Here is a 23,772-nt window from a genome sequence, read left to right on the forward strand (position 1 = left end):
TGAAAACAATGCCCCCCCCCCAAAAAGACTGTTGACCTTTAATAGCTGTTCTGTATGGGTATACATGAAATTTTAATTACTAATCTGCCATGATTAAAGTCTGGTTCAATAAAATGTAACAGAATATGATTTGGCAAATGTTGTGGGTATGATCTTTAAGAAGCAAAAATGTACCTTCCCTTATTTTCCCAAAACGAGATTTAGCATTTCTTCTCATGGTGGTCACTCCCACAAAGATATTCCATTCCAAGTAACATCATTTCTTCGAAGTGGAAGTTGGCACAGGAAATACGTTTGAAAGGACTACAAACAATGCGGTTTCCTGGCTGCAGGCTCTCCCTGCGGGATCTTTTCTAGTAACACCTCAGTTTCCGAGAACAGGTGAAGGGGGCAATACTCTGCATAACGCTTTTCTGCATCAGCTGATGCCAGGTGTTCATTGTGCTAAGTTTTTTGTTCTACGTTTTAAGACTGTAATAACCAGAGTATATTGAATTCAACTCAATTATCCTGCAGGTCACCCACCAAGCTGTGCCCGGCCCCTCCTTCTGTCTTCCCCGCCTCTTCCAAGGCACTCTTCTTGCAAAGACCCTTTGTGGTGTTCTCACTGTAATGACTGCAGATTCCGTGGATGCTTCCTTTCTAAACCTCCTTTTCTAATACTTCTGAAAACCATCCGTGTCTCTTCTGCTACTTCCCAGGTTTCATTGAAATTCATCTCCTTATTTCTACTGGAGAAACTCCTTCAATTCAGCATCTTCTTCTCACATCTTTCTCATTACAGTGACTTTTAAAACGCACAGTTGCTTCGCTTTCTTAACAATGTGATATAACTACCTTTCTGCACACGTAAAAGCTGAAGGTCTTTCCTACTGAGTTGTTTTCAAGTATTTTGTTAAGTCATCTTAAAAAAATAACTTCATTTTTTAAAGCATCATTTTAAAAACACTTTCAGGGTCTATAAACTTGCCCTCCATTTGCATTTCAATTTACCTCTTTACTTCAGCTACCTTCCTACTCTGGTGTGTGCATAAAAAACTATTTTTCTAATATGGAAACACCAGGCTTCTCTTGTCAAGAGGCCACATTGCTGTGTTCCATCCATAAACGATTCTTGATGTTTTCACTTTCTTAATTACCTACTTTTCAATGATTCCTCCTTAATAGTTACTCTTTTGGTAGTCTTGTCTTGTTCCCAAAATTTATATATATATACACACACACACATTAGGGTAAATAAACTACAATACTTTTTCCACCTTTTGGATATTATGAATAATGCTGTTATAAACATTTGTGTACAAATTTTTGTGTGGACGTATGTTTCCATTTCTCTTGGGTATACAGCTAGGAGTGGAACTACTGGGTCATATCGTAACTAGATTTACCCTTTTAAGAACTGCCAAACTGTCTTCCAAAGTGGTTGCACCATTTTACCTTTCCACCAGCAGTGCATGGTGTCCAGTTTCTCCACATCCTTACCAACATTTGTTATTATCTGATTTTTTTTTATTATAGCTATTTTAGTGGGTATAAAGTAGTATCTCACTGTGGTTTTGGTTTGCATTTCCCTGAGAATATTTTTGTAATGAGGTTGATGTTGAAAACGAACAAACAAACAAAAACCACTTCAGGATGACAGAATACATTTTCTCTCTTTGCTTCTCTTCATCTGTCAGAGGTAGGGTTATTTCAGCCTTTAAAGAACTGCTTTATAAGTTAATCTAAGTTCCCTACAATGACTGTGACCACTTCATAAATGAGTCTTCTACATTTTAGCTGCCCTGCATTCAAGATCAGTTAAAGAATTTAAATAAAATTATTAAATCAAGTTATTAAATCAAACGAAGCACCCCCAAATAATCTTTTGAAGCTTTTAGTAAATGGCAATAAATGAAAGCTTATAAAAAAGGAAAACACTGAAATTTATGCTCACAAAAGCAAGCAAACTGGACAAATTAGCATTTAAATGTTATACAGAATTTAGTTTTCAATTTTATAATTTGCTTCTGAAATTTCTTAACCTGAGAGAAGACTCTTTTGGCAGAGCTCCTGTGTTTTATTCAACAAATTTATATTCCGCACCAAAATGAAAAGAAGTTGATTTGTGAGAAGCTCTACAAAGAATCATAAATAGATACAATTTAAGTTTTGTGTCCTGTAACATTTTTGGCAAGGAAAGATGTGCTGAGTGGATGTAAGCTAACAGTGCTGGGGAGGTATTTGGGCTAAACTATATTGCACCTGTCCTCTCTTTAGCAAACTTACTTGGCATTTAGCAGCACCTATACGGAAGATATTTCCACAGTGAAAATAGTTAATGCTACATAGGAAATGATTAGGTCAACTAAAAAATTGGCATATGGTTGTTTGCTTAGATAAAAATATTGTATCAGTATTAAATTTCCTGAAGTTGAAAACTCTACTGTGTAAATGTAAGAGAATATTATTATTTAGAGGAAATGCTCACTGAAATATTTGGGGGTGAAGGGCTTTATGCAAGTAACTTACTCTTGAATCATTCAGAAAAATGTTATGTATATATATTATTTCTGTGTGTATGTGTCAATACATGTCAATCTAGATGTATATGGAAGAGAAACAGCAAACAATAAAGCAAATAGAGTAAAAAAAAAAAAAACTGTGATTTACAGTCAATTAAGGTATCAACAATTTCAAATTTACTAATCATAAAAAGAAATTTTGAATAAGATTGTAAATAAATTTATGAAAATAATAAAACCATATTGAAAAAACTATATATTATGTATATATTTTTCCCCCAAATATCAGTGGTTTGGTATGTTAGAGATAAGAGATGGGCTAAGGAGCAGATTCATGGCAGTACATGAATATATACCAAAAATAATCATTCTGTTAATGTTCCATTTTAACGTTCAAATGAGAAATGTAAAGAAGTTTTCTTTTTATTTTGCTTTAATGAATACAGGTATTCATTTTTAATCTTTATTTTTATAAATAATTTTATTTTGAATATAATTTTTCAATTGAATAATTTTATTCACAAATGTATATATTTATACTTTTGTTTAAAACCCCCTTTAACTTCCAAAAGTACCCTATAAATTATAGGATCATTCAACTTTTAGTCAATGATCTTAATTGATCAAGTGATCTTTCTTCTAAATTCCTGCCCATTGGTCAACAAGGTAAGGGAGTTGATATTTGATTAAATATCTAATCTAATAAAAACTTAATCCAGTCTGACTAAATGGCCCCTTTAGGCACTGCTCATTCTCTCTGGGAAAAATCTTTTTAGTGTCTCACATTGACTCCCCTCTCACTGCTTCTCTCCTTGAGGTTGTATCCAGGTAACCTATGGGACTTGGTAGGCAAAGGATGGGCCTCAGCCTCCTCTGGTCTCCAGGGGTATTACCTGGAGATGGTCCCTTGTCACCTGGTTGTTGTGAGCCCCAGAGGACTCCAAAGCTCATGTCTACACAGTGATCTGGTGAAGCTCCACCTCACCTCCTTCAGTGGAGATGGAAGGATAGAGCTAGTCAGGTTAGGTCAAGACTTCACTAGAACTTCTAGGCTAATTCATCTCTCTCTAAATCACAGTTCACTAGAAGGCCTGCCTTGAGTGGAGGATATAATATAATATTCACAGCTGTGTACCTAAACACACAGACACAGAGTTCAGTGTTCCTATATGCCCACATATCTGTTAATGTTAGAGTGCTGTAGTATAACCAGAGCTTGGTATGACCTAATTAATGACGTAATTAATATTTTTAATGGACTATGACAAAAAAAAATCAGGAGAAATGAACTAAGATTAGCTGTAGACATTAGGTTTGGAAAAGAAAGATTGAGGCTTTGATCAAAACAGAAAGAAATTAGAAAGAATATTACCAAAAATAGTGAGTCTGTACAGACTGTGAGGCAAGTACCACACCACCAGAGAGAAGTCGAAACCTCCTCTGCAAAATGCAGGTGCTTAGGGACTTCCCTGGCGGCCCAGTGGTTGACTCCGTGCTCCTAATGCTGGTGGCATGGGTTCGATCCCTGGTCGGAAAACTAAGAGCCCGCATGGCATGGCCAAAAAGGGAAAGGAAATTAGGGGACCCAACAGAATGCAGGTGCTTATTTGTCAGGGACAGCTTGAGGACAGAAGGCAAGGATATAGATTTTGTGACTTCTCAAAGGTCTTTCTAATGATGCAATAAATATTCTTAAGGAAAAAAACGGATTCTGGCAACAAGAAGAAAAGGTATATCTTTTGATATATAGGGGGAAAGGGCATATCTGTATGCCTAAGGACAAACACATTATTTAAAATCTAATGTTATTTAATGTTACTTCATTTTTCACTAAAGCCAGTAACAACTGTGATTTTTCAGTCACTAAGATCCCAAGTTCTATGTGTGTTTCTTAAAATTTCCCCATTTTTTGACAACTGATAATATTTTGAACAGTCTTTATCTTAAATACACATTCTTCCATTTTTGTGATAGGTAGATATTCTTGTTAATATTATTTCTATGTGTTCTTTTTAAATCACCTAGTATTATGTGAGTTTGCACATTTATTCATATCGGGCTATGTTGTATTTTCAGTTGATTTCATAGGTGGACTTGATGCACACTCCTACTACCAGGATCATGTTGAGTTAAAGCCTGTTCATCTGTAAGTAAAGGTGTGATGAGATGGAAAATATTAATCCTTCTAACTTGGCCAAAACTAACCAAACCTGAAATAATTTGGACCTACCACTACTAATCATTGGTTTAATTTTCCACTCATATTTGAAACACACCTTTCACATGTAACCCAACATTATCATTATTATTTTTCATTCCAAAAAGGATTTGAAGTCGGTACTGTGGTTTATGTTTCTAAAATGATAGTTTTATTTTATTTTTTTTAATCAGTAGTTGATTGCCAAATTGAAGGGGGAAAAAAGGATGATTTAGTCTACAAAACAGAAACTTAATATGTGTCTTGGGGGCAACATAGCAGAGGGAAAAGGGAAGAAAGACTAGGTTGGGATCCATGCTCTATCTGTGTGGCCCCAGGGGCCTCCCTTGAAGTCTCTGAGACTTGGTTCTGTCACCTGGACTCAGTTTCATAGGTGGAGGACAGAGGATGGATTCAATGGGATAAGGTATGCAGAGCATCTGTAAAGTTGCCCATGACTGTGCCTAGTACTCAAATATTTGACTAACCGGAAGGAAGTCAACAACTACAACAAAAACACCTCAAACTGGACAGATTTCAGTTGAGTATAAGGAAGCAATCATGGTCACTTGATTGATAAAATACTAGAAAACAAGAAAATAGATACCATGACTCCATTCCTAGAAAACTCTAAGTAGCAAATAGACAACTGTATAAAATAATAGATATCATGTGCACTTTGCGTATATTATCTCACTTCATCCTCATGAAACTACTGTAATGTACGAAATAGACTACTACATCTATGAGGTTCATAGATGATAGACAACCTTCCCAAAGTCCCTCAAGTAGTCAGTGATGGAGCTGGGGTCTTTCCCTCAACATGACATTGTGGACCTGCTCGGACGACCTTCCGATTCTTTTGGCTCAGTGCTCTGTAATTTCATGGAGACAGAGGAAATTTGGACAGCAGTCACTGGTGTAAGAAACACGCATGAAAGTCTTCATCAGCTGCCTCTTTGCCACAGTGGTTCCTGCCCAAATCTGTACCCCCTTCCCCAGCTTCTTTGGGGCGGAAGCCCTGAGAAACCTGCACTGGTTACTCCACCTCCCCATGTGGAATTAACTCGATTCCAGCAGAATGAGCTGAAGGAAACATAGTTCACAGGCTACACAAATCAGCACTGTGCCTGTCACATGAGAGATGTTTAAATATATGTTGGTTTCTTAAAGCCAACCTAATCTGGAAAAACATTCACCCTGTATAACGTTCCAGGACCAAGCAGCCGTCACCTCATTACTCATGCTACTGAGTGCTCATAAATGATCAACTCCAGAAGTGGGTATCTGTGGATGTGGGGAACTTGGCAGGGATTGTGACATAACAAAGATGATCAGAGCAACTGGAAGTGAGAAAAGAACCGAAACAATGCCTAGCGGTGACTTAGAGAGTCTTATGTATATTTGTTATGTGAAAAGAGGATGATGGATGATGTCTTTCATCTCCACTGTGAAAAATATAACTCAGCAGAGAAATTGCAGTATGAAAGATGTCGGTCAGATGTCAGAAAGATCTTACTATTAGGGGAGGTTATTAAAAAATGCCAATTGATTACTGATGGTAATGGAATCTCCTTTCTTAAATGACACTCGTGTATCCATGTGCCTGAAAAGGGTGTCCTGTGGCATGGCCCAGAGGCAAGTGACCTCTGTCTCTGTTTCCTAAAGTCCCTTCAATCTCTGTGAATCCAGAACACATGAAACGTCCCGGTAAGTTTACCTAAAAGGGTTTGATCAACTCCACTCCCTCCTCAAAGGGCTTTCTCTTTTTTTTTTTGAAGTATAGTTAATTTACAATGTTGTATCAATCTCTGCTGTACAGCAAAGTGACTCAGTTATACCCATATATGCATTCTTTTTTAATATTATTTTCCATTATGGTTTATCACAGGAGATTGGATATAGTTCCCTGTGCTCTACAGTAGGACCTTGTTGTTTATCCATTCTAAATGTAATAGTTTGCATCTACCAACCCCCAACTCCCAGTCCCTCCCTCCCCCACCCCCCTCCCCCTTGGCAACCACAAGTCCGTTCTCTATGTCTATGAGTCTGTTTCTGTTTTGTAGATAGGTTCATTTGTGTTATATTTTAGATTCCACATATAAGTGATATCAGATGGTATTTATCTTTCTCTTTCTGACTTACTTCACTTAGTATGATAATCTCTAGTTGCACCAAAGGGCTTTCTCAACTCCCCTGTTCACTGCTGAACTCCCACACCTTTTCAGCTGAATGTGGCTTCAACTACAGGCTGCAGAAAGCAAGAGAACAAGTTTCTACTTTGATAGATGATGCATATCATTATGTCAGATGAATATGGAATGCCTTTCAACCATGGAGGGAGCATGAATCGGCAAGATCAAACTAAACCCAAATTAAAATCATTGTGCATGAAACAATTTAAGAGGTCAGTGGGTGCCCCCCTCAGGTATGCAAATACGGCAGAGTTTATCCAGTTGGCATCAACCAGCCTGCTTGATTTCTTTTAATAAAAGCCTTTGTATTGGATTCCATTGTAACCAGCTCAGGGATGCCACATCCATTGTACCAGCAAGACTGGAGGAAAAGCCAATCTTCTGAACTAAATCGTTAGAGGGGGCAGGAACCCTGGCTTTTAACCTTCGTTAAGGTTAAAGTTCCATAGAGTACAAAGCCAGGTTTATGAAGGAGAGGGAGATCGGGAGAATCTTTATCAATCTTTATCATATTCCTGGGAACATGGATATAGATGGGTAACTTTCAACTCCAGATGGGTGGTTACATTCACTGCAGACTTGTACAGGGAGCCCTCATTCTTGTGTTTGATTGTGTCACTGCTCGCAATCATAAAGTGCACTTTTCCAGGGCCCACAGTCCAACTGGGTGTGAATATGTGCACTGGGGTGATGTGATGTGAGGCAGTTCACACGTGGATTTGGTCTTTCATGCTTTGTCTCTCTTTAAAGTACCAGCATCAACGAATGAACTTATTTACAAAACAGAAACAGACTCAGACACAGAAAACAAACTTATGGTTACCAAAGGGGAAAGGGGGGGAGGAGTAAATTAGGAGTTTGGGATTAACAGATACACACCACTATATATAAAACAGATAAGCAATAAGGACCTACTGTATAACACAGGGAACCATATTCAATATCTTGTAATAACGTATAATGGAAAAGAATCTGAAAAGGGGTATATATGTATGTGTGTGTGCATGCGTGTGTGTATATCTGAATCACTTTGCTATATGCTGAAAACTAACACAACATTGTAAATCAACTATATTTAAATTAAAAAAAAAAAGTAATGGCACCAAGCTATCAAGACCCACTGGTTACATAAATTGGTTTACTTCCATTTACAACTGTTTGTTGGTCACTCACAACATGTGTACCAGGCCCTGGGCTGGAGATACAAAGATGAGTAATACTTGGGCTTGACCTCCAGCCGTGAATGATCTAGTAGAGGAGACCTACACAGAAATAAGTAGATACAAAACAATGTCCCCAAGGCAATTTTTTGCAGAAGAGGGAACGTTTACTTCTCACTTGGGGAGAGAAGGCACCACTGGGAGATGATGCCTGAGCTGATGTTGGAAAGACGATGAAGAGTTTATCAAAAGCAGAAGAAGAAAACGAATGTCCCCTGCATGGAGGCCACGCTGCAGAGGATAAAGTTGAAAGTTGTGCATATCTAATCTGGCCTTCACCACCGTTCTCACATAAAGTCAGCAACCGACTAGGAAGCAGATGTTTAAGCCGCGAAGGAACCTTGGCTCCTGGTGGGGATGCTCTGAGGCCCTCAGCAGCCATTGCTGCACCATCTAAACAATGGCATCCTTTATGCCTAAGGCCATGGCGATGCTTCCGGTGATTGTTGTCTGGGTCTGGCTTGGGGATACGTGACACACGGGTCAAGGGGAGCCTGTTCTGGGGACCATTGTCTCGCCATGGCGGCGAATGAGGGAGCTGTAACTCTCAACATAAGTACATCCTGCTTCTCTGCCAGCGTCTCCTCCATTGCTGCTCCTACACCACCTTTCACAATGGGGAAACGGTCAGGACAAGGGTTGCTCACCTGGTCATCAGTGGCTTTGAAGAGGACACCTCCGCAGCAGCTCATGGTGGAAGCAGCAGCTACCCCAAAGGAAGGGGGCTAACAGAAGCAGATTTACCTCTCAGGAAGAAGCATAGCTTGGCATAAATCCACGCAGCTCTGAAAGAGATACAGATATTCAGGGAATGATGTCAGAGCGAGCAACTGAATTACTTTAAGTTTTGTCAAAATCATCATAATGGTTAGCAACTGGGTGGTGGGGCAATTAAGCTGCATGTAGCAGTAACTCTTCACATAAAAATAATTAGACCAAGGCAGTTTATCAAAGAAAGACAGCAGTGGAATCTCAGAACTGAGTTTCACAAGAGAAGTAGAGAGATCTGATGATGCTAGAAATTTCCATGAGGAGAAATTTCCATGAGGAAGACACACTGTGACTGCAGTTAAGAAAGATGTGATGAAAAAAGCTTCTCCTGTTACTCTTAGCCAAACTTTTTCTAAGGTTTCCAAATGAGAACTTGACTTTTCTCTGGTATCTTGACTTGTCTGATTGCCTTTGCAGGAGGCTAATTTTTCTTCACAAAAATTGTTACATGCTCTGTGGTCACCGCTGACAGAGTGTCTGCTATTGCAACCAAGTACCGGAACACAGACGCAGCTGCCCCCCATTTCAGGCTGGCACTGCCGTCAGCTCCACTGTACCTCCACCCCTCACAGCCCAGACTCAGAGGGCATCCGCCTCTGACGATCGGGCTGCTGGACGGAACCAGACATGGTCACATCCATCTCCGCTCTTTCCTGAGAACGGGTGTTTTGTATCAGTATCCTTACAAGTTGGTGCCAGGCCATTCTGCATGTACAAAATCTACATTAAAAACCAGCCAGGAGGACAAATCAAAGGGATGTGTGTGGGTGTGTGTGGGAGATGCGGAGGTGAGAATGATGTGCTTTCAAACCCTGATTTAACAACCAATAAACACCGATGGGGAACCATCATTTACCCCATCCCTCCTCCATGTCTTGACCAGCCGCCTGAAGACTAATAAAATGATAGCTCTCTGGCTATATCCTGTTTTCATTTGCCCTTGATTGGCTTTCACACCTTCCTATCCATCTATCTATGTGTCTGTCCCTGTGGCACGCAGAGCCAGGTGTCTGTGACCTGCTCATAGGATGGCGGCTCACTTTTCCCATTCCTGAGTGTGCAGTTCTGTTGCCTGAGGGCAACCGTCAGTCCCTGGAAAGATGGGCGCTTACAGAGGCATTAACTCTCCGGGACGCCTCAAGCATGCAGAGCACTGCAACTGTACAGCACTCAGTGCCCTCTTAGTGGTCGCAAAGGAGAGGCAGCTTCCCTGCCTGCCTGCCTTACTTAACTCAAACGGGGCGGCACTTAGGGCTCACCGCTCTCCCTGGCTTTGGGGAGCCTTCCCTTTGTCACTGGCATTCATGACTTTTTGATCCATCCTAGGAAATGATTATACTATTTTAGGGACAATGTAAGAACACACCTAATGTGTAGCTATTTGACCAAGTAGCAGTGAGATGGCTGTGTTTATATGGTTCCCGCAGTTCTGACTCATCCCTACACTGGTCAGTTCATGCACCATTGTCCTTGCTAGGATGGAACAAGGCCACCAACCGTGCAGCCGGCCACACGCGAGAGGGCCTCCACCACTGATGGTCAGTCATCCTCACTGGGGACACAAAGACCCTCTCGTTTGACACATGGCCTCACGCACTGCCCCCAGAGCCTCGAGGAGCCCGGTCCTCGTGCTGCCTTGTGACGCACATAAAGCCTTTTCCAAAATGAGAAAGCTCGTGTCTGAACGGTGCCCCCCCCAGGGAAGCTGTCAATTCCTGTCTCTCCCAGAATCTCAGGACTCTTCTCAGTACTTGGCATTGATGTCAATGGGAAGAAAGTAGATTTCCGTAGTGGTGTGGAGATACGGAGCATCCCCCCCCGAAAAAACTCATCAGCATAAGTAAAAGTAACTTCATTCACACCTGTTCCCAAGAGAAAGTACACACTGATTTTAAAATTAAAGGTAATGAAGATAAACCAAATTTTATATTTAATATATATTTTTCATTTTATAGTTACATCAAAAATATATATAATCCCCATGTTATGACAGGTTCTGGGAAGAAACAAGACATAATAAAGAATGTACAAAACAGAGTCAAGCGCGCGCGCGCGCACACGCACACACACACACACACCCCGGAAGTGACAGAGAGACTTAAAAAAGCAATAGAAAAAGAGACAATGACAGGCCTATCAGGAGACACACTTTGAAATAACAACACTATCTTATCATTTGATTTCATTCTGCCTCGAGGGTAGGTACCCTCAGGTAACTGCCAACATATCTACAAAATCTGCCAAAAAAAATGATCTTAAGGATCCCAGAACTCAAACTCTTCTACCCAGACTAATTGACCCATCATTAAAAGAGTGATAACTGGACATTCTATGTCTCCAGAGGTGATGCAATAAGACACAGCACCATCTATGAAATATCTTGGGCTGACTGATCTTGGACTGCAAGTGTAGAAAATACAAGAATAACACAGTAAGTTAAATCTCACCACAAGGAAGCAATCAGCCACTCTAGAATGTGGGAAATAGTACAGGGCAAATGAAAAAAACGCGGGAGGGGGGACTACATTTTAAAAGGGATTTAAGAGACATACGAGTCAAATACAGTGTGTTTACCTTGTTTGGATTCTGGTTTCAACAAACCAACTGTAACGAGATGCTTTTAGACAATTGGGGAAATGCAAATATGGACTGGATAGTAAATGATATTAAGGAATTGTTGCCTATTTTGATAGATATGCTAATAAATAGGTTTTAACAAAAGAAGAAAAAATTTTTATTACTTGAGCAGAGTTTCTGAACCTCAGCACTGTTAACTCTGGACCCAAATAATTCTTTGTAGTAGGGGCTGTCCTGTGCATTTTGGGATATTTAGCAACATCCTTGGCCTCTGCCCACTAGACACCAGTAGCGGGCGCGCGCACGCGCGCGCACACACACGGCCAAACTGTGGCAAACAACTGGTAAATGTCCCTGGCTAGGAAGAATCACCGAGTTAGGGAATCATCACTGAGATGTGCCAATGAGTGACACACAAGACATGACGTCTAGGATTTGCTTTTAATACTCTAGCCAAAAAATAAATAATAAAGTTGTGGTGACTACATGAAACTTAATTAAATAATTTTTATTTTAGTTGAAGCTGGATAGTGAGAACATAGGGATTCATAATACCATTCTTTTTACGTCTGTGTGTGTATGTTTGACTTTTAAAAATCCATCTGTTAATAAAACCTAAGGCAGAGTGGTCAATAGGCTTTCCTTTCAATGCCTCCTCTCACAGTTGCTTCATTGTCTTATTAGAAAACTCCTTGCAGACGTATTTCCCAATGCCTGAAGTAACACTCCAGCATTCCTACCTGGCATCATAGGGACAGGCTCAGCCTACTTCGCAGCTTTTCCAATCCACGTTGCTAAAGTCCCAAAGCAGAAAATAGTAACTATAAGTAGAGGTGACGTGAAAGATAAATGTAGTGGGTACCTAGACGTTCCCCCGATGCCCACCAATACTATCACTAACAAAGAAAGAAAACGCCTTCCCCTGCTGCCTTATCCCATTCTAGAAGAGTCACCTGTTGGACGGATGAATAAACTTCCACAACTTGAATCTTCCTTCAGACTAAAAGGTTATATAAAACTATAAAAATCCCACCATTATAATCTCATCCCTTTATCTTTCCATTTAAATCCTTGTTCAACTCAGTGGGGTCAAAGGGCTAGATATTTGGGCTACATCTTTCAGAATGTAGAGAAATAGGAGAGCAGAGAAAGCGTGATAAGGAGAGAACTGCAGGGCTCCCGCCCCTGAGGGGTGAGGAGGGAACAGAATTTACAGGGAGAAGAGTGGCTTCCAAAAAGTGAAACTGGGAAGTTGAACATTTTTTTCAGCTATTTCAAATTATGATGAAAAAGTCCATTCCGAGCCATAGAGTCACTGAACTGAGTTAATAGAAGAGAATATCTGGATGGGGATATAAAATAAGTATGAAACACCATCTCCACTGGCACCCTGCTTATAATTTAGTTGGCAGGAAAAAACTTACATACCTGAGTGAAACAATCAGTGCACAATTAGTTGTGAAGCTGAAAGCCCTTCGCTACACATGGGGTCCAGCTGATAGCATAAGAGTTGCCATTAGCAGGATGAGACAACAACACGGCTGAGGTAGAAGTGGAATCTTCATGGAGGAGAAGAGAATTCAACTGAACCTCAGAGATGAATAGGTTTGGATCAGCTAAGACTTTTCACAAGAGAGAAACAAAAGTATCCAACAAATATTTATTGGGTGCCAACTGTATAGCAGACACTGTGTTGAGGCTGATACTGTACGAAGATGCTAGAGCACAGCCCTCACCTTCCAAAGGCTTACCACCTGGTACGGAGTCAGGAAGATGCACAGAGTCTTTGTCAAATGCGTGGAGACAAGAATGATTGGAGATGAGAGTGTGTATTCCAGAGAAACAGAACCAATAGGGTGTGTGTCTGGAGAGAGAGAGATTTTAAGAAATCCGCTCATGTGATCACGGGGCAGGCAAGTCCAAATCTGCAGGGTAGGCGGGTAGACTAGAGACCCAGGAAGAGGTGACATTGCATCTGGAGTCCAAAGGCAGTCTGGAGGCAGAATTCCTTCTTCCTCCGGGGACCTCAGTCTTTTCTCTTAATGCCTTCCAACGGATTGAACATGACCCACCCACATTATGGAGGGAGTCTACTTTACTCAGTCTATTGATTTAAATGTTAATCTCTTCCAAAAAAAAAAAGGAAAGATACCTTCACAGTGACTTTTAGACTGGTGTTTGACCAAATATCTGGGTACTATGGCCTGGCCAAATTGACACATAAAATTAACCATCACAGGGTGGGATGTATGTAAGGGCCATAGGTGGTATGAAAGCCAGACCTGGATGGTTCTTCAGCAGTCAGCCAACAGAAGGCTCTAGGAAGGTTAGGCTAGGGCTGTAGCTAGCGGTTCGCAGACATAATACCACCCTGTCAGCTTTACCCCAGGGCCACCAAAGGCAATACCTTTACATCACTCCCCATTTGCTATGTGGCTGACACATCTTTCCCAGGAAACCGCAAGTCCTCCCCTCTGACGTTTACACCTGCTTGCCCCGCCCTGATCTGAAACGCAGGGAGCCCAGGTGTTTTGCTTGCTTATTGCTACAGCCACGGGCACAGACAGCAGAAGGCACATTTTGCCTTTTGAAAAGCCTCGATGAATAAAAAGGAAATTTAGTTTTCAATTTTGAAGTCTTTTAAAGCACTTCATCCTTTCTGTTTCAGGTCGAAATAAGTAATGACTGCTGACTCTGAAAATGCGGCTGCTGAACTTGACTTAGGAAGCAAAGCACCAATGACAGCACCTCTCTGCATTGACACGTCTCACTTTCTTCCAGAGGATGGACTGCACCTCCCCACTTTCCCACGAATCACAGAGTTCTCCAGGCACGGCCTAAGTGTTATTAGCATTGTTCGCTAGATGAGTTGTAGGTGCTTGGGTGGGTGTTTTTCTAGTCATTTCCTTCTTACATGAATACTTGTAAATTGTACCCCAAAACTGGTTTTTAATCTTTTAACAATATTTAATGTGAGGCATGCAAAATGAAAAACATTCTGTGAAAGCTTTCCACAGTCAATTCTAAGAGAAATGTGGCTTTGTGTAGTTGAGATGTCAAGTCCCCATTGCTGACTGCGGTGATCTCAGGCCTGACGGGAGTTCTCACAGAGGATGTTACCCGGGGTTCCTCGGCAGGAAGTTAGATGCGGTGACAGATGATAAATGGGTACAGATAGTGGATGGGGCTTTCAGACTGAGTACAGATCATTTTTTCAACACCACAGACAAAACAGAGAGTCCTCCTTTGTTCTCGACTTTCCAAAACCCAGAATCATATTATGGCAATCTAAATGTTCAGATGCTTGCATAATATCTCGTTCTTCCTATGTTCTGAAAAAATATATATCACGGGCGTATGAAAGAGTGAAATGACCAGTAGAACACCTTTCCCATTTGGAGGGAATCTGGTATCTCTGAGGTTCAGATTTTCTACCCTTTCTCCCAGTTCTGACACTGGCGTCAGACCTAAATATACAGCTTATAGGTTTATGGGACAGAAATCACAACCATAAATCTGTGATCAGGAATGTTGCTTTTAAGATATTCCAAAAAGTATTAAAATAGTGTGGAATTCTCTATAATACTTCTAAAGAAGATGTTTATATTTGTTCTGAATCAACTTTTCTTTCTCCTACCCCATCCCAAGAACCAAGAAAGTAATATGGGAAACAATATTCCATGGGAAAAGGACTGTTGAAAACATATCACAGTTTTTTCCTTCATATCTTTCAATTATTATTTCCCATATCAAAATAAGCTTTGCTCACTTTGTGTAACAACTAAGATGAGGCCTCCTATAGGGCCCGAAATTGTGTCTACGTGCAGTATTTAATCCAGAAGTTAACTTGGCCCATACATCTCTAAGTCAGTCTACAAACCATCTTAAATTGTGTCCAACTTTTTGTATGTGTGTAGAGGTTTTTATTTTCCTTCTTCTCCTTTGAAGCCCATGTATTTTATAAGATTCTTTTAAGAATCAGAATTTATGCAATAAAGTTGGCCCTGGTTCCTTCCAGTTCATGACAGACACCGTGGGCTTTCCGGAGGTCTGTTGTACTCACAGCCTCTGGGCTGTGCCCTGTCAGTCAGCTGACACTCACTGAATCCCATCACTTTTCATTCCACTGAATAAACCCAAATTCAAAATGAAGAGGAGATAGCAGGGACTGGGGAGAAGGGCCAGTCCACGCCGACTTGTACAGTTGGGGGCTGGAGCCTAGGGGATTTGATGATTTGTCCGAAGCCCTGCTGTATACAGAGGGCACAGGCTATGACTGGAGGAAGGAGAAGCCGGAGGGCAAAAGGGGGGGAAGGTTGGGTCCCCAGCCCACCACTGTGGTCTTGGGCAGTGTTAGACATCTCGGTCCTGGAGATTTCCTCATCTGTAAAGTAGAACAACAATCCCTACCTCCCAAGGGTAAGGTGAGGATTAGCTGAAAATATAAAAAATACTGTGTAAACTGTGAAGCATGCCACAATTGAAAGAGGCAGTTACCACTGTCATGTCAGAACAAGTTGCATCCTGTCCGGAGCTCTTGTTACCCATTCAAGTGCTGTGCAAAGCCCATGCAAACCCCAAACTCTTCCAAGTTTTCTAAAAAGTAGCTTGAAAAACTTGCCCATATTTAAGAGATTAGAAATAGTATACACTAAACACTGCATTTCTTAATTTTAAAATAACTTTTACATTCAAAGTCCAAGACGAATACATATTATTATGGAGAAAACTAATAGCATATAAAAAATGTAGAAAATGAGTAAGACAGAAGAGTAAAAATAACATTTAAATATTTTAAACTGTCATTTCATTACACACACACACACACACACACACGCATGCACAAACAAAACACAGTAAACTTCACAAAACAGTACCACACTAACTAGTGTTGCTGTTTCACCTTCGTATAAATCTGAACATACTTCTACAATGCACTGCAGAGTCCTAGATCTTGTCTAACTGCAGAGTTGAGGAGGAAATCCTCACATTAGTGATCTTTCTATGGATATTCAATATAGGCAACTACTTAATATGGTACGTGTGTTTTTAGTTTTTAATCTTTCTTCATTTAAGTTATAACTGTTTCAATCCCCAATCCCAGCAATCCATAATGGTAATTCTAAAGTTCCAGAAAATTTGCCACTCATCAGAAACAAGTCAGATAGATGTCCCATCTCCCCTCCCTCCCGCTGGGCCCCTCCCTGCCTCTCCTCTTCCCGGCCAGTCTTTAGAGGTTCTGCTTACTTAAGACCAAGGGACGAAAAGAAGCACAGGCTTGTGCGGTAACACTCAGCAGCCACCCCTTGATCCGGGTAATTCCAACACAGCACCGTCCAGCTTGCTGCCTCTTAGCAGTGAGCGTTTCCAGGTTTTGCAGCTTTTGCCTCCTGTTTTAGGGAAGGTACGCTGCACCGTGCATCACGCAGCAGGGTTTTCGACAAAAACATGTTCACTCTATCTACACTCTTGCTGAATCTTGGCTTCTCTGTATGCAAAGTGTGTGTCTGGTCAGAGCGACGCGTATATTTAGCCTGTATTCATGTGCTACCATCTCCTCATCCAAAAGATGGTCCAACTCCAGGTTCCAGCGCTCTCCTCAGAAGCTGTCTCGATTTACCTGGAGATGCGTCCCCCAGTGCCCATGAGCCCCTAGTGCTGACTGGAATGGAGACGCGAACGTTAAAACCACAGGTTTTTTCCTCTTTGAACCATCCTGGCATCGTGCCTCGTGAACCCTGCCCAACCCTGCCCCAGGCCGTGTCTTCTGTCTTGGTCAATGACTTTTCTTAAAGATAAGAGAAGTGTGTGAAGTCACAGGCAGCTGGGATTTACCTTCAAAGCAGCACAGGTTAATCGATGGAATTACAGTGGTTGCGAGGGTTAGTTAGAGAATTCCTAAGGGACAGAAGACATACTGGGGTGTGGAACTGCCTAGATCAGAGAAATCCAGAACGTCTCTTAGGAAAAGCTCTAAGCTAGTACATCCACAAGTATCTTAGCCTTCCACCCGCCATAGAGTGTGAGGGTATGTGTCCCTGAAACAAAAACTTATGTCCATATCACTCCGACCTGAAGGGCTATTGCCTCACTTGTTTTGAAGATAACTTGACATCCTGCCTAGCATCCTGCCTAGCATCCTTCTTTCTTTTTTCCTCCAGAAAAAATAAGCCTTGCTATTTCCTATAGACCTAAATAAGGGAAGCAGCCTGCTTCAAGAGGCTGATCTAACAAGATAGGGCAGGGCTGCCATCTGTCTCACTTAATGGATGGTGCGCTCGCTCATGATTGAGAGGAATTAGTCTTCATCAACATCAGCTGAAATGTACGTTACAAATCTGGAGAGAACCATCGTGACTGCTAAACTGAGAAGCAAGTGAAAACCAAAATTGCTCTTTTCAATCTTTGCAAATTAGAAAGGAATCTTGCCAAGAATAAACAGATCTTCATTTCATACCTAATTTTAAAATGTATAGTGTCCCAAAATGTGGATTCACTACTATGGTGTAAACATTCTGGCTAATTATTTCTTGAAGGAAATACTTGCTTATCATTTCTGAGTTGCTGTAGTAGGTAACTAGGAGAACGTTTAGAGTTGATTAGAATTCAAATGTTCTGACTTGACCTTTTAGCCCAAGGTAGTAGTTGCTTTCAATGGATAACTGAATTAAGTAGGAAACAATACCAATAATTGATCTTTTCAAACTTCGAAACCTTGAATGTCTGTTTTTCTTGTTTCCTCCCATTTAAGAGTCATCGGTAATCTCTGATTGACAGATAGTCTATCTATGAACGCTGCTCAAATATTCGTGATAAATAGGCCATAACTCAAGGATATTATGCCCCAAAGTTAAGCTAATACAGGGAATCACTACTCACGTAACTACATAGTGTGCAGCGCAGAAAGGGAGCAGATATATCTTAAATATTAGAAGAATGTATTTATTAATAAAGAATTCTTCCAAAAACAGAATTCCCAAAAAATTCACAATTTGTGGGCAGCATTTCCCTTTTCATCCTGAAAAAGCTTAATTTCTTTATTGAGAGCTAAGGAAAAAATGCCATTTCTAGAAGGTAGGAAAACTTCTTAAATATTGATATTTGTAGAAAAGTTTGGTGTCAGGTGATAAATGAATCATCTTCCTTAGACTTGCAAGCATATGAAGAGCAAGTAGCACATGAAATACTAAACATTTTTAATGAAATATTTGAAGAATCCAGAATATACCTTGGCTTGAACCTGAGAACTAAATTAAGGAAAAAGAGAAAGGAGAAATAAGAGAGGAAGGAAAGAAAGGAGGGAGGAAAGGAGAAAAGAAAGAGAAAGAAGAGGAGGGAGGGAGGAAGGAGGGAAGAATTCAAATTTGAAATTCTACCCAATTTGGATTTGGACATATCAATCCTTAACTTGGTGTTATTGTTCTTGTTTCTTTGAGTAACTGAAAACATTGGACCATTTTCCATTTAGAGCATGCTTTTCCTTTGCTCTCCAGAGTTAAGTTTTTAAAAACAGTTTGAAGAAACCAATAATCTATCTAGTTATTCTCGTAGAATTGCTTTGGCAGACAACGTTGTCAGTCTACATTCGTTAGGATTAGAGTTACCTACAAGTGACAGAACAGAAAAATGACAGTGGCTTAAATAAGATACAGGTCTATGTCTCTTCATATTTCAAAATTCTGGAGATAGCAAAGAGGTGGATTTGGGTTCCCTAGAGACAGGGACCCAGGCTCCTTCTGTCTCGCTTCACTATGTGTCCTGCCATTCTCAAGATCATGATTCAAGATGGCTGCCAAAGTTCCAGCCATTGCTTTTGTATTCCAGCTAAAAAGGAGGAAAAAGGGACAGAGGAGGGTGCTTCTTCCATTTAAGGATGTGTCTCACAAGTTGCACACACTACTTGGTTCACCCCCAATTTAGTTGCAAGGAAAGCTGGAAATTGTAGTCCTTATTCATGGTGGCCTTGTATCCATCTAAAATTTAGGGGCTTCATTTCTTAGTAAGAAAGGGAAATGCATATTGAAGAATGCTTAGCAGTCTCTGCCACAAGGTTCAAACTAGTGGGCATGATATTTTGGAATAATGTTTTTATTTACTTTAATTATAATACATTATAGAAAAATACATATATTCTTCAGTACTGTTAGGAATTGATTATCACCTCTGTGAAATGAGAATTTCTACCTCATCTTTCTGCCTTTCTTTTTAGAAAGAAAAATGTAAATCTATGACACAAGATACTTCAATGTTTCCCATAATTCTGCAGAGTATATTTTAACTTTCCTTCTCTGAAAATTGAACTGAAAATTCAAGAACCAATCTAATGTATTGCTTGGTTCTCACTGTTCTGCTACAAAAGTACATTAATTCTTCTGTGGTCATAACTCTTCAACGCTTTCTTCTGAATTTATCAGTAGTGTCATTATTTTCTTTTCATTCAATTCAACAAATATGTATGGACATCAGTGCTTAGGGAGGTGGGGAAGGACTTCCAAGTGAACAGTATATGGTCCTTTTCTGTTATTTTCTCTCAGTAAAAGTTAGACTTGTGTTTCCTTTCACCTGTTTTTCTTTAAGAACATAATATTGGCTAGAGACAACGAGTACAGTCGTCCCTTTGTATCCGTGAGAAATTGGTTCTGGGAGCCCTCAGGGAAACCAAAATCCTCCATGCCCAAGTCCCTTAAATAAAGCGGCACAAACAATGAAAACAGTCACCTCCCCCCACCAACACCCCAGATCCGTGGATGTGGAAACCCGTGGATACGGAGGGGAGGGTGTATTTTAAACTACTTGATAGTACGTTTCTCTAAGAAAACATACAATTGAAGGAAATCGTAACCTGCTTTTGTAATTAGATTTTATCGTATATTCCTCCTAGGCTCTGTGAGTGTGTGTGTGTGTGTGTGTGTGTTTGTGTGTGTGTGAGTGAAAGGGAGACAGCCAGAGCAACAGACATAGAAACCTTCCAGGTATTACTCATTAAACAACACCCCCATGAAGTGATCTTCATCACTGAAAAGTGCTGGTTATATTCTCCTCGCACCTTGTGCCTGCAAACCTGGCAGCTGACACTGATCACTGAGATAAGATTGGGTGACTTATCCATGCTGTACACACACATCTACACACAAACTTCACTAAGTACATCCTTTTCTAAAATCACATTGTTAAAATGCACCCTTGTGGCCCATTTCCCTGAAGGATAAATAGTGTAACATTATTTTTCGGAGCGAGAATTAAAAGAAGGAAGATGCCTGGGACAATGTGTTCCTTCTCTGCAAAACTGTAGTGTCGAAAGGATCTCAACAATTGGTTCGCTTGGTTCAGAGATGAGGAGGGAGGCTGGTAGCTGCAAAGGCTTCTCCCTCGTCCCGTCAGTCTGCTGGCCAAGCTTTCGGTCCAGCCTTCTTTTCTCTACATTTGGTGGCCATCAGCTGTCATGCGTCTGGACTGACCCATCCCTTGGCTGTTGACTGCAATCTTGTGATTGTTTTCCCCTGGGTTCCTGCTGGTGGCTCCTCCCTTTCCCCCTTCCCTCCTCCTGGATCTGAGTATCAGAAAGTCCTGTCCAGTGGGCTTGCCTCTTGCCACTTTGTCTTCTCAGGACAAAAAACCATCGCAGACCTCAGATCACTGCGCTTTGCTTCCTGAAAAACAGAACAGCTCCGTCCTTCCTGCCTTCTCCTTTCTTGACTCGTGATTTAAACATACTTCTATCTGCTCCAGTCGAGCCTTCTCCTGCTTTTTTGTCAGCCAGCAGATAGTTTACTATTAATTACCAGATAATCAGTCTCTTCTCAAGACTTTTGTTCCTGAGGAAGTGATTTTGTAAATTGCTTCAAGTCATCTTTTAACTGCCTCACATAATTTCATTTCTTTTAAACCTCTTTTTTTTTTTTTAAAGGGAATTGCTCTCTTGCACTTCTGTTATCTTAAATCTCTTTTAAACCTAAAACAGCACTCATTGAATGCACTTTTACATAATAGTTTTCTTGGGTCTGCTATGTAAAGTGAAATCAACAGCCTCACCGTTGCAACACTCCTACTGCACTCCGATCATGACGGTACAACTAGAGTGTTCTATGTGTGAACGGTAATTAGCTTTCTGGTTCCCTCATCATAACTTGCACTGTGTTGTGCAGACTCCTCTTTGCATTGTCCAGGGTGTTCATTATTCTAAACTGTCCCATTTAACCCATTTATTCAACCAATACCTGTAAATAATTATTTAGGTCCTTCTATAGCTTTTCATTTTTGCCATCACTCGAAATAAGAAAATCAGTTTCCTGTGCTAAACATTTTAAAGCAAAATATAATCTACAGAGCACCAAGTTAAGTAATTTTAGAGAATGGAATTTGGGGCAATTCACGTGGCATGCTTAACTTGTTTTTTAATAGGGCAAGCAAAGCTCGTCAATTCCATTTTATTTATTATTTTTAAACCACTTGTTTAGTGTGGTGAATTAAGAGAAAAATCACCGGACTGATCTTTGGATTTTTTTTAACATCACAGAGAAAAGCCATTCATTACTCAAATATCTCAAGTTCCCCCAGAAATCAAAATTGCTTGACCCTTTGTAAAGTTCTGTTTGTGCTCTAGGCCTGCAAAGACTTGGCTCTAAAGTTCTGAGCTTGAGTCACATTGGTCCCATTAATCTTTGTCGAGAGGATGTTTTGGGGGAGGGTCGAGAAGAAGGACTTCTGATCCTGTTTTATTCTTTCCTCTTTTGTTTCAGGGCCCATGGCCGTCAACCCTCCTTGATTTTAGTCCACCTGATCTTCACATTTCCATATCTGTAAATATGGGGCTGCACGATAATTAAAACCTCTTAAGAAAGTGGAGCGTTTTCATTAAAGTTTCCCTGCAAATCTAAGATGCCGTATGATGGATGCTAACAGCACAGAGTATTATTAGTATCGGTGACAGCTGTAATAAGGCTACGTCTCGTTTTCTCATAAAAACACAGATATTCCAATTTCCTCCTATATAACTCAAAGGGAATTTGGGTGTTAGCACTTCAAAATACTTCTAAGTCCTTAGGGGATCATCTGAAGTGGAAAGTATTAATTTTCTAAATGCATGTTTTATTCTCTTTCCAAATAATAAAGTTATTTCTCATCCCATGGTAGAAATGTATAGGTGAGAACTCCCCCCGAGACCTTCCCAATCTGAAAACACTAAGGAATTTCTGCCATTGTAGGTAGAAAGACAAGAAAACATTGTCTTCTCAGTTGTGCTTACCTTTCAAACTTTTCTGAGACTCCCTTATATGTGACAAGAACTCTGCTTCCTGGCAACCTCTACCCACAACAGAACTGAGAACCAAGGAACACACAGAAAAGGTCTTTGACTATCCCAATAAATGTTATAAAGTCCCCACTCTGAAACTCCTGAGTTTTTCCCATAGAAAAGTTCTTCAACCCTCTGTTTCAATCCTATTAACTCTTTTTTTTTTTTTTTTTTGCGGTACGCAGGCCTCTCACTGTTGTGGCCTCTCCCATGGCGGACGGAGCACAGGCTCCGGACGCGCAGGCTCAGCGGCCATGGCTCACGGGCCCAGTCGCTCCGCGGCATGTAGGGATCTTCCCGGACCGGGGCACGAACCCGTGTCCCCTGCATCGGCAGGCGGACTCTCAACCACTGCGCCACCAGGGAAGCCGAATCCTATTAACTCTTAATTTGCACACAGTTCTTATGATCTTAATGATATTATTGTCAATCACATGACAGACTAAAGAGCAGAGAACTAGAAAGGAATACTTTCAACATGCAGGAACACTTGCAATAATTTAACATACTCTCCCTAACTAAAAGAACAGGGAAAGAAAACTAATAAAAATCTATAGCACAGTTGTCTGGAGACATTTAAGGTGAGAATGAATACACTTAGTAGAGCCTGTGGGTAACACTGTATTGCTTCAAAGGACAGCATTTTACTCATATGGTGATAAATCCAGATTATCAATAAAAACATTTACTGTAAATTAGGAACAGGAACCCCTTAATCAAGATACGGTCCTTTCATTTGTCCTAAAATTAAATGATCGATTTTTATTTAAATTAGACACTTCAGCATCTATGGGAAAAAGTTTCAAATAACCATCCAGATCTTCAATGTCTGTCATTCGAATGGAAACACTTTAAATGGGGCATTGCTGTGCCCTGTATAACCTGCACAACTTTATACATTGGCCCTGTGGTGAATAAGCTCTTCTTAAATAATTGGGTACATAAAATTGATTCTGGAAACCTAACCATCCAAAATGATTAAAATAAAGACGCTGAGGTATTTTAAAAGTTAAAG

General features: G+C 40.5%; 1 protein-coding gene across 1 annotated transcript in view; it reads left to right on the top strand.

Moving 5' to 3' along the window:
* Window positions 1-17,121, top strand: part of NKAIN3 (sodium/potassium transporting ATPase interacting 3) — a 268,373-nt gene extending 251,252 nt beyond the window's left edge. Inside the window, exons 6-7 of the mRNA XM_049700788.1 lie at window positions 4,581-4,650; window positions 14,133-17,121. Of these exons, the coding sequence (XP_049556745.1) occupies window positions 4,581-4,650; window positions 14,133-14,142 (80 nt within the window). The 3' untranslated portion in view covers window positions 14,143-17,121. The remainder of the gene's footprint in view (window positions 1-4,580; window positions 4,651-14,132) is intronic.
* Window positions 17,122-23,772: the final 6,651 nt, after the last annotated feature.

The sequence above is a fragment of the Orcinus orca genome, chromosome 17, assembly GCF_937001465.1.
Source record: "Orcinus orca chromosome 17, mOrcOrc1.1, whole genome shotgun sequence".
Taxonomy (NCBI): Eukaryota; Metazoa; Chordata; class Mammalia; order Artiodactyla; family Delphinidae; genus Orcinus; species Orcinus orca.